General features: G+C 35.7%; 1 protein-coding gene across 2 annotated transcripts in view; it reads left to right on the forward strand.

The window, feature by feature from the left end:
* The window catches only part of AGPS (alkylglycerone phosphate synthase), a 142,747-nt gene that overhangs the window by 57,183 nt on the left and 73,184 nt on the right, over positions 1 to 12,380 (forward strand). For both annotated transcript variants that reach the window (XM_024561455.3, XM_053918801.1), the window contains 2 exons: positions 1,111 to 1,190; positions 4,372 to 4,452. In XM_024561455.3, the coding sequence (XP_024417223.2) occupies positions 1,111 to 1,190; positions 4,372 to 4,452 (161 nt within the window). The remainder of the gene's footprint in view (positions 1 to 1,110; positions 1,191 to 4,371; positions 4,453 to 12,380) is intronic.

Here is a 12,380-nt window from a genome sequence, read left to right on the forward strand (position 1 = left end):
GACCAAATTAGTATTTCTTAATACTGAGAACTAATATTGTTTTACATTTTAAGATAAATTTGATCTTTCTTGATCTTTCATCAACCACATTATTTTAACAACTTACACGCCAAAGGAAATTGCCTTCCCCGACTGAATTGGCAGTGATGGAATGCACATGGGACCCCAACAAATCAGAAGCTTCAGATTCCTTCTTCAGCTGATACTTCCTGTTGAATTCATACAACAAAGGCACTACAGTATTACTTTCAATGAAATATTTTTCTGATTTCAAATGACTGGCAAGCAAATAGTGGTCACTGAGCACAGGCATGTTTTTAACTGACAATTCATGGTCTCACCTTATAAAATTAAGCTGACCTCATAGATCAACACCCCCTATATTTCTGGTGACTTCTACATGTTTTCTGTCTATGACACAAGGAAGTACCAACTAAGAATTTATTCTGATTTGTGTTGATACAGGTATAGATAAGAACTAAGAACACTATTCTGTATTGGTTTCAAGAATTATTTTTCCTTTGTCAACAGATGTTAGTGGAATACAGGAGTACATTGTTTAAATGTATTATATGTATTATTTATTTCATATTAAAATCACTTTTTTACCAAAAAAACATACAAATTTGCTTTGGAATATCATATAATATCGGCAGTTTTAACTTGTTAGTATTCTAATTAAAGCCTTTTTCTTTGAGCATGTAAGATACTATTTTAAGTGATAATAAATCTCATAATTATGGCAGAAAGGAAGCAGTGGTGTCTCTGGTTTTATCACATAGGGTTTGTGGTTTTTTTTACATTAGCTTAGAACTTTTCTAATCATGTTTTTGGAGTTTCGCAAAAGCTAGGGGTTCCACTTGAGTGTGCCCGGGGAGGGAGCCACATCCCCTTGCTTTCAGCTTCATGGTGGTTTTTCATTTTGTACAGCATACAGTATAGGTGAGTTTGCTTTTAGTATGTCAGCATTTACACACTACATTTTGCAAAGTAGATGTAGATATTACTTCCCTATCAGGCCTATTCATATACTTTATGTCAGGGGTTTGCCCTATATATTGCTAAAAATAAAATATTTAAACATAAAGTTGTTGCTTTTTATTTTGACAGGAGGAACAAGTGTCTCCTATGGCCTGATGTGTCCTGCAGATGAGACAAGAACGATAATTTCTTTGGACACTTCACAAATGGTATGTGATTACTAAGATGCATTCAAAGATAGCGTTTGGTTTATGAGTCAGTCTTAGTTGTCATTAAAAAAGAGTACATTGTCCATTTTGTTTCAAATTACTTTTATGGTTATATGTTACCCTTGTGTTTAGGTCTCCAAAAACTAAGCTCACTCTTACTCTAAGGCACATAACATATCTTAATGGATTCTACCAAATTGGCATGTGAAATTGATGATTTGAAAAGCATGGATTAGAATATTGATATAATACATGAACTGATTTGTTAAAGAAAACAAAATAATGTTAGTTAAAGTTAATTTGAATCACCCAAACTTACTTGCCCCCCACATTTTTACTAATGCTGTTGCATTTTTCTTGTGGAAGAGTAGAGGAGCCAACTAATTTTAATGATAGGGTTATTTTGTGAAGTTTTGGCTCATTGTGGTCCAAGAGTTGAACACTGTGGCATGTTAAACTTTTCATTGGGGTATAAATTTTATCTTTGTGTAGTTAACTGTATTCCTGTTACATATTCCTCATTATAATAAAAAAGATGCATCTGTAACTGTTTAATTAGAAATCCGTTTCAACGTCAAAGTAGGGAGACCAATATACCCATTCTCTAGATTAAGTAATTAACATTTTGCAATATTGGTTTTATCTTTCTTTTTTTTTCTATTTTGAAGCAAATTCTGGTATTATGCTTCTTTACACCTAAATATTTATGTGTATCTCTTTAAAAAAGTCCATTTTCTCACTATTTTATTATCACTCCTGGCAAAGTTAAAAGTAAATCCTTGTATCATTTAATATACAGTCAACATTCAAGTTTTCTAGTAGTCTCAAAATTGTCTTTAAGTTCATTTGTTCAGATAGGTATTCATACATGGTCCACGTTAGCTTTTGGTTGTTCCCTTAAGTTTCATTTTATTAGAGCCCCATTCTCTTTTTTTGAATGCTACTGACTTGGAGAAACTAGGTTATTTATAGTATAGAATATGTCATATTTTGAATTTTCCTGTTGCTTCTTCTTGGTCTCATTTAACTCTTCCTCTAGGCTCTGAATGTCCTCTTACCCTGAGTTAGGTATAAAATCTAGTTAGGTTCAGGTATAGCTTTTAATATTTTTTTAAGCAAGAGTATGTCATAGATGGTGATTTGTGTTTCTGTGTCATGTCCCCTAGGGAGGTACATAGTAGCCAGTTGTCCACTTTTAGTGTTCTAAAATTGATCAACAAGTTCCGATAGTGACAGCCTGATTATTCTATAAAGTTACCCATCAGCCTTTGTCCTGATCCCACAGTTTAAGAAAAGGCTGTGAAGATGGCTGAAAAGTAGCCTATTCTGGAATAGGCTTTGGAATGTGTTTGAATTTCTGGCTCTTTACCTTATACTATGTACAGATTTACCTCTAAATTTGTTAGTGAATATGTAAAATTGAGAGTAATACTGTGGGAGGTTATTGTGAAGATTATATGCGATAATACATGTATAAGTCTTTGCATTGAGTAGATGCTTAAAATTCTGTGGCAGATTTTTAAATGCCAGGTTTTTAACCATATATTCTGCAGAAAAACCTTACATAGTCACTGCCTTTAACATTGCATTCTCTCAAATGTTATAATGGATGCATGGTCCTTATAACTGTGGTTTGCATTTAAGTCAGTAAGTTGTATCTGTGTGTGATTTTGCACAGTATACTTCTGATAAAATATATACAAATTATGACAAAAATTAGTCGTACCAGTTTTCTACTTAAATATATATATGATAATACTAAGACTTTCTGGCCTTGAAAGTTTTTGCTTTATTGTTAACTTGTATGGGTAGTGTATAGTGGATGTAATAAGGTAGCCAATATGGTCTCTTCAGGTTTCTCTGTGAGTGTCCATAGGTGGTTTTTTAATTTGTTGTCTTTAGGTTTTGTGTTCTACCAAAAATATGTTTGGACTCCTGGTAAAGATACAAGGTATATAATTAGCACAAACATGTAATTGCTTCAAGAACCAGTCTACTAGGGGAGAAGACGTACATGAACTATTATAATATAAGGCACAATCAGATGACTAAATTTTGGTTTTTAACTTTATAGTTTAATACTTCTTTCTATTTAGCTGTCATGGGACCAAAAGCCTGATTTTGCCGTAGTTATATTGAAACTACTATTGTCTTATTTTGAGAGTGTAATTATGAAGATAGTTTTATATAACATAAAAAGTACATTCACATTCATTGTCTTATTTAATGTTTATCATAATCCTGTGAATTAAATAGTACAGTTATTCGTATGTGTTCAAATTTGGAATATAGGCAGCCCGAGACTATTATTTTCACATTATCTATTGTGTTCTTTTTAATATGAACTAGACTTTAGTTATTGCCATGAAATTGAACATACTAAAGGGCAAAGAAAGCTTCTCTGGAATCCAGAAGAAGATTCTGTACGTTACCTGATTGCTCTGCCAAATAGAAGGGGAACAGAGTCTGCTCTTAATAATAGAAAGTAATTTGTCAAGACATATATAAATTAGGTTGAATAAGAATGTTAAAAACATTTTTTTAACAGGTATATGTTTGGTAAGTTGAGCCAGATGATAGTTTCTTCTTTTCAGCAGGAGGCAAGGATGTGCTTTGTTTTCTAGCTGGGGTCTCTGGTTCTGCTTTGGATTAAAAATAAACTAGGGATGCCATTTATATTCAAATGTATTTGCAGGTATCCTATTCTGATCTCATGGTGGCGATTTTCTGATATTCTTAAATTAGATATGATTGCTGACTTACCAGTAAATAGTATTTACAAAATGACAGGAACTATGTATGCTAAGCTTTTTATATATGTAGTATCTCATTTAATTTTTACAGCAACACTGTGAGTAGGTATTGCTATCCACGCTTTCCAAATAAGGAAATACTAAGTTGAGACAGTTAAATAAGTAGCCTAAGATAAGAGGTAGAGTTTAATTCAAATTAATATCTGAATAGAGACAGTCTGTATTTTAAACCATCTCCTGTGTAATGCGCTGCCTGTATCACTGTGTCTGTCCTGTTGTGTATTTAGGGATAAGTGGAGCTTTCTGGGGGGTGATCTTACTGGCCTAATTACTCTCTTGTCACTTGTTGCTTTGAGTTAGAAAGTTACAGTTCCTGAGGACATGTCAGTGGTTCACGGGAATGAGACTTTTTTCTTCCTTTGCAACAGAATCGAATCCTCTGGGTTGATGAGCACAATCTGACAGCTCATGTAGAGGCTGGCATAACGGGACAAGAGTTGGAAAGACAGGTATGTTATTTCTTTAATCAAGATTTTCAAAAACTGGTATGTATCCCCTCTATGAATGAAGTACCTTTCACAGTACATTCAGTTTCTGTGAAACTGAATGAGTTTATTCAGTTTCTGTTGTGGGTTGGTCATTGAACTAGGTACTGAGGACACAGTAGTGAAGAAGACACCATCCCCTACCCATGGATAACTTACATTATATTATGACAGAAAGTTAGGTCAATATACAATTATGATTCAGAGTGAGAATTTGTAGGTGAAGGCTAAATGTGAGGTGTTGTGACTCATCAAATGGGATTAGAAGGAAAGGAGTTGGACAAAGAATTTATCACAAAAAATAAGCATTTAGAATGAGACTTCAGGGTGAGTAAGAATTAGCAAGAAGGAGATGGGGAATGGGGAGAACAATCCAGTTAGGAAGTGACATGTACAGAGGCTTTACTGGCAACTGCTGCTTTGGGGGCTTGCAGATAGCTGGGCGGGGTTGAGCTCTAGTGCGTATATATGGGAAAACACGTATTCTTGGTATTTGTGTATTGGGTGAGTGTATATGTAGTAGTGGTAATGGATGAAGGCAGGAAAACACAAAGAGATGAGATCAGAAAGGACCTTATAATGCCCCTTTTAAAACTTAGAACACTATGTTTGTACTTGGACAGTCTGGCTACCGTGTGGAACATGAATGGGGTACATAAGGGTAGGTTAAGAAAGAGGGTGCTGCAATTCAAGCAGCTGCTGATAGTGACCTGAAATAAAGTAGTAAGAATGGAGCAAAGTGGAACAAATTGGACATAGAATTTTCAGAAATTGGTGATAAATTGAATCAGCTGGGAAGATGTTGGTATTTGCTATTTATTAAACTTTTCAATGCATAATTTCATTGAAAATGGTCATTTCATGTAGTTAGTGAAACTCTTGGAGTCCTTATACACTTTCTGGGGGATCCTAATGAATTTTTTGAAAACTTTAGGTTCCCTTCATGGTTTCTAAGCAGGTAATTATTAAAATGTATCGATTCCTGCAGCCCCCTGAGCCCCTTCAAACATTGGTAAGATGCTGTAACTCAGCTCTTATAAATAAAAATTATGGAAAAGTCCAATTTGTTGGTGATGTTCTTACCACTTTGTTCAATTTGGGTTACAGAGACCCCTTTCTCTTATTAACCAGACATTGAAGGAAATGTGACTTGCTTGTTGATCTTGTTTTTATTGTCTTTTTCCTTCTCTCTTGGTAAAGAGATGAATGAAATTGATATGCCAGTGAACAATTCTAGATGAAAGGCTTTGAAAAAAATTATTAAACTGTTTACTGTTTTTATTTTTTATTTAATGCAGTAAGAACAGAGAACTGGAATAAAATTGAACATATTTGTTGAGGCAGTGTTAAAGATCTTCAGTAAGTCAAGGTTTTATATAAGTCAAGGTAATTAGTTTTGTTAATTATTATAGTTTATATTGAACATCAGTGGGCAGAACAATAGTATTTAAGGGAAAAAAAAAACCCTGTAAAAAGTCCTGTATTAGTCTTTCATTATGCCTGAATGAGGCATTATCAACATAGCAGTATTTTAATAACAAAGGATGTTCTTTTATGCCTCCAATTTTGTATCCTTTATTATGATATTTGATGTAGTATTTTAACCTTTCCAGATGTCTTTTTTTTTTAAAGGTTAGAATTAAAATTCAAGGAACATATTTCCTTGAAATTTAAATGACATTTTCTTAGACTGGCAGCTTCTGACATTTTACCTGCTAGTTCATATCTCTAGATGCAGATGTAGAGTTTTCTTTTTTTATATCTAGTACACTATAACATAATTTCTATATCTGTTTTGATCCCAGTTCAAGTTCTTCCTCATTAAACTCTGTATCTGTCAGTTGCTACTTCAACTTAGGTAACCAGCTTAAAACATCCTGCTTTTTCCTTCTAGGAGTTTTAAAATGACACATGTGTAGTAGTTGGGTAGCACAGATTGTAATCTTTTTAATTTGTAGATTAATTGATTGATTTTAATATAAAATTTAAGGGAGGTCACTAACATGTATTATAGACTTGGGGAATTTGAATTTAGGCTTATTAAATCTTTGGCTACTTCATTTTATCAGTTGATGGTTTGGGGATCTGGGACTTTTCCTGCCGAGGGACTCTTTTCCCTATGCCTCAGTTTCTTTCTTCATCTATAAAATGAAGATAATAATTCCTACTTCATAAAGTTTTTTGTTAGGATGAAATAAGTTAATAACGTAAAGTACTTAGAACTTTTATTGTTCCGCTAGTTTTTAGTGAGCACTGTCTGCTTCATTCAAGCACAGCTAACTTTAAATATTCCTTGTACGTGCCAGAGACTCCCAGGTTTACATTGTCACCTCATACTACTTTCGAGAACTCCAGACTTGTACATCCAGTTGCCTAGTTGATGTGTTGACTTGCATATATAATACACATTTTACACAAAATGTCTTAAACAAACTCAACATTTTATTTTATTATTTTTTATTTTTTGGGTTTATTCAATTATTTATTTGTGTACTGAAGATTAAAGTCAGAATGTCTGAGATTTTTACAAGTTTTGCTGACAATTTTCCTTTCAGGGCAATAAGTAGTACTCTTAGCTGACACCTAATTCTATTCAACAAGGCAAAATGGTTGGCCAAGTAAATAAAACAGTAATTTGGGGAGTAAATAGCCACATTGTCTTCGATTTTGTTTTTGTCAAAAATAAAAAGCTTTAGAAAGGAACATTCCAAAAGTTCACTGTAGAATATAGGTAATAGTTTGGTGTGGAAATGTAGTAGATTTCCTCAGTTTATTTATTCAACAGATGTTTGATGAGTACTTAATATGTACCAAGTTCTATACTAGTTTCCATGTTCATTTTAAACCTAAACGTGTAGATTTTAAAAATATTTTTAATATAAGATGACATTGTTTTTCAAGAGGAACCTCTGCATTTTAAAAGGCTAAAAAATGAATGCTGAATGGTCAGTAAGGAGATAGTGGCATATTTGCTTGAAATACTCATATATGAATGTTCTTCCTTTTGTATTTAAGCAATTTATAAGTAAGTTATTACAGTTCGGGAGAGTCGCTGCACTCCATGCTGAGAAGTGATGAAATCCATTATTTAATGCCCATTGCCTGAAGATTGTGTGAATCCAAGTTCCATGAACTGTTCCAAGAATAAGGCAAGAATGCTGACTTGGAATTAGTAAATGAGTTAATATTTCATGGTGTAATTGGCATCTTTTCATCATTTCCATTCCTGTATAAATATAATTTAAAACTGAAATGTTGAGGTTTGCAAGCTCCAAATTACTCTCTGGAAACATCGCATTAATTTCACATCATTTCTGCATTCAAGGAAAAGCTGCCATTTATTAAGTCGTTAAGGATTTTTCCCTGAGACATTTTGTCAATAAAAGGGTAAAATACTTTGCTGGTATTTTTCTACCTATGAAAAAATAATAATAATAAAGTAGAATTTTTCTCTTCCCCTCCCCTTTCCTTTCCCTTTTTCCCCTCCTTCTTTCTTCTTTCTTACCTTTTATTCTTTCATTCTGTGTATGTTTTTATATATTTATCTAGAGTTAGTATTAAATGAGCATTTTGAAAAGCTTGTTTTAGCTTGCAAACTTCGAAACACAGGAAAACTACTGACCTGGAGATTTGTTTGCTCTAATTTGAAGGAAGAGGCCACAATGACACTAGTGAGCAGAAAACAATAAAAATGGAGGGAACAAAACCAATGTCATTTGCATCTATAAAAAGCTCATTGTATCCTCAAGTGAGGACAGTGTACTTTCTTACATGTACAAGTCAGTTTGCATTGAGTCTTTTTTTTTCTTAACACACTTTTTTCCTTTCAGTTCTCCATTCGTGCCATCATTGAAACCTCAAATAATTAATGAGTTCCTGCTATTTCTCTGGCACTGTGTTGAGAATTTACCAAGAACACGTTATATGGTGCTTAAGTTCTACTTAAATTTCTATTTAGTAATTACATCTTGGGACTTACTTTAAAAGAAGACTGAATTCTTTTCTTAGTATGTTGAGAATTCTGCTAAGACCTATGCCTCTCAGTTTCAAATTTGAGACTGGCACAACACCATCAAAACAAAATCTTATTGCCTCTTTGCTGTGTAAACACCCTAAAAACAGGATCACTTGGAAAAAACAGGCAGGGTGATAAGAGTTCAACATAAATCCTACTTTGCTGTATAATCTTTGGGTGCTCGTTATGAAAAGTAGTCTGAAATTCACTGCTATGAATTTAATGCTTTCAAAATGGGCACTTTTATATTTTATAGTTTTTATACTTTGAATAAATAAAATAGGAAATTGTGTTCTGAATTTTCTTTGAATTTTCTGTTGAATATTAGAGTCTCTAATTTCTTTATTAATTTTTATGTTTTGAATAGATGAAACTGGAAGTTATTCCTGCAGAGTTTTTAAGGATCTAATGCTATTTTCTTCAGTATGGCTAGGAAATTTATTAAGCATCATTTATGAACATTTACTAAATAACCTGATAGTTTCCAATCCAAATGGTATCTGCATTTGTCAGATTACTTCTAATGCTTTGTTTTAGAGTCTATTTTGTTCCATTGACCCAATTTTAATTTCTAATTTTAGTATCATTTTAATTAAAATAACTTTATTAAGTACTAATTTTAAAACAAAAATCTCCCACTTTACCTTTATTTTTAAATCTGTTAATTGCCATACATATATTTTATCCCCAAATATTTTTAAAATTATTTTATTGTTGTTCAATTACAGTTGTCTGCATTTTCTCCCCACCCCGCCCCTCCACCCCATCCAAACCCACTTCCCTCCCTTAGTTCCACCCTCCCTCTTGGTTTTGTCCATGTGTCCTTTATAGTAGTTCCTGCAAACTCAACATTTAAAAAATTGAAATTCTCCTGGACTGATATGGCTCAGTTGGTTGGGCATTGTCCTGCAAAGCAAAAGGTTGCCAGTTTGATTCCTGGTCAGGACAGATGCCTGGGTTGCAGGTTTGGTCCCCAGTTAGAGTATATACGAGAGGCAATCGATTGATGTTTCTGTCTCGCTCGGTGTTTCTCTCCCTCTCTTTCTCCCTTCCCCTCTAAATAAATAAATATTTAAATTAAAAAGAGCAGCTTTAGAAAAATAAATAAAAATTGAATTTCTAGTTTTGTGCACAGTTTGCTTATTCTTTAGCTTTCTAATTCTCAGTTGATGGAAATTCAGTACTTTGGGCAGTTTGGGCTAAAATCCTTGGAGTAATTTATTTTGTTTTGTTATTGTATAATAGTTTCATTGAGGTATAATTGTCATGCAATAAATTATAGTCACTTAAAATGTACAACTTGAGAGGCTTCTGGTCAAGATGGTGGTTTAGGTTAATGTGGTACTCTAATCTTCCCACAACCACATCATTATACAGAACAGCCATCGTTCAGAATTGCCTGAAATCGAGCACAGTGGAAGTCCTATAACTAGATATTTAGAGAAGCCACATTGAAACTGGTAGGAGTGGCGGAGACATGAAACAGGCTTGTGCCATACCCACATGTTGTACTTTGAAATTGGGAGGGCTATCTTAGCTGCAGAAGCCCCCCATGAGGAGGGGAGGGTCCCAACCCCACACTAGGCTTCCCAGCCCAGGCTTCTAGGGCCGGGAAGAGAAGTCTCCATAATTACTGGCTGTAAAATCCAGCAGGGATTGTGGCTGAGTGAGACGGAGGGCTTCTGTAGTCCCAGGTGGTAGTTCTTAAAGAGACTGCACACGGACTTACATGGACTCACTTGCTCTGAGCTCCAACCCTGGGGTGGCAGCTTGAAAGGCACTAGGGAGATATGGAGAGGAACTGAATTGTCTGGCATCAGGGGGGCAGCTTTCTCCCAGTATAAAGTGCTGAGAGAGGCCACTGTTGCTTTTCTGAGACAATCCCCCAATAGAGCTGGCAGATGGGCACTATATCTGAGTCTCCATCAACCTGGCTTATACTGTTCACCTTGCTCTGGTGACTCCCTGAGATGCCACCCCACCCATGTTATGGCTCCATGCAAGTTGCAGACCCACACCCAAGCTGTTTCCAGTGCCTTTTCCATACAAATGGCCTCTTTTGCCTCCTGCTTTGGACTTCCCTAAATCACTCAAAAAAACATCATCTGGCTTCTGTGTACCCCATGCTTCTTGCTAAGTGGCCCTAGGACCAGCACTAGTGGCAGCCAGTCTCTATTGTCCTTTCCTGGGCACCTCCAAGCCCAACACAAGGAGCAGCTATCTGCAGATTGCTCTGTAGCTCGTGCTGTGTGGCCCCAGGCAGGGCACAGTTGGCTGACCTTGCATCTCCTGGGAGGCCCCAGAGTCAGTGCATCTGGTGGACAGCTTCAGACCACAGCGGATTTACAACCCTGCCACCTCCATTAGCTACACAATCAAGGGTGGACTCAGTGAGTGGTAAAGCCCCACTGAAGCAAGTCCTGCTTCTGAGGATCGCCTCCTGCACAGAAATTTCTCCATTGTAGTCACAGCTAGTCCTTGCAGTCAGTTGACTTTGGGGTCAGTCTCTCCCAGCTGACACCAACAGCAGTCAAGGCTCAACTACAACAGGACAGTGCACAAAGCTCACACAAGGGCACACCTAGAGCTCCCAGCTCAGGGGACTGAGGAGGCTGTGCCATTGGGCACTATAGGACATCCTGTAACACAGAGCCAGTCTACCAAGTCTGGGAGATGTAACAGCTCTACCTAATACATAGGAACACACTCAGGGAAACATTCAAAATGCAGAGACAGAGAAACAGGTTTCACATGAAAGAACAGGAGAAATCCCCAGAGAAAGACCTAAATGAAATAGAGGCAAGGAAACTGCAGGATAGAGAATTCAAAACAGTGGTTATAAGGGTGCTCAAGGATCTTAGTGAGAACTTCAACAGTATGAAAAATGACATAATATCCACGAAAGACCTGAAGGATACACTAACTGAAATGAAGAATAATTTACAGGTACTCAATAATAGAGTACATGAAGCTGAGAAATCAGCAATTTGGAATATAAGGAAGCAAAAACACCCAATCAGAACAGCAAAAAGAAGAAAGAATCCAAAAAATGAAGATAGTGTAAGGAGCCTCTGGGACAGCTTCAAGCATACCAACATTTGCATTATGGGGTGCCAAAAAGGGAGAGAGAGCGAGCAAGAAATTGAAAACCTATTTGGAAAAAAGGCAGGAAACTTCCCTAACCTGGTGAAAGAAGTAGATATACAAGTCCAGGAAGCGCAGAGAGTCCCAAACAAGATGAACCCAAAGAGGCCCACACCACGACACATTATAATTAAAATGCAAAAGGTTAAAGACAGAGAAAACCTTAAAAGCAGCTGGAGAAAAGTTGTCAGTTACCTACAAGGAAGCTTCCATAAAACTGCCAGCTGATTTCTCAACAGAAACTTTGCAGGCCAGAAGAGAATGGCAATAAATATACATAGTGATGAAAAGCAAACACCTACAACCAAGATTACGCTACCCAGCAAAGCTGTCATTTAGAATTGAAGGGCAAATAAAGAGCTTCTCAGACAAGAGAAAACTAGAGTTCATCAACACCAAACCAGTATTCTATGAAATGTTAAAGGGTCTTTTTTAAGGAGAAGAAAAAACTAAGATAAAGATATAAACAATAAAATGGCAATAAATGCATATACCAACAGTTGAATCTAAAAAACAGAAATCAACCAGCAGAACAGAAACAGACTCATAGATACAGAGAATATTTTGACAGTTGCCAGATGGGAGGGTGTTGGGAGATGGGTGGAAACAGTGAAGGGATTAAGAAGTACAAATTGGTTGTTACAGAATAGTCATGGGAATGTAAAGTACAGCATAGGGGATACAGTCAATAATATTGTAATAACTGTGGTGTCAGATGGATACGAGATTTATC

This window comes from Desmodus rotundus, chromosome 2 (genome assembly GCF_022682495.2).
Source record: "Desmodus rotundus isolate HL8 chromosome 2, HLdesRot8A.1, whole genome shotgun sequence".
In the NCBI taxonomy this organism is placed as follows: domain Eukaryota; kingdom Metazoa; phylum Chordata; class Mammalia; order Chiroptera; family Phyllostomidae; genus Desmodus; species Desmodus rotundus.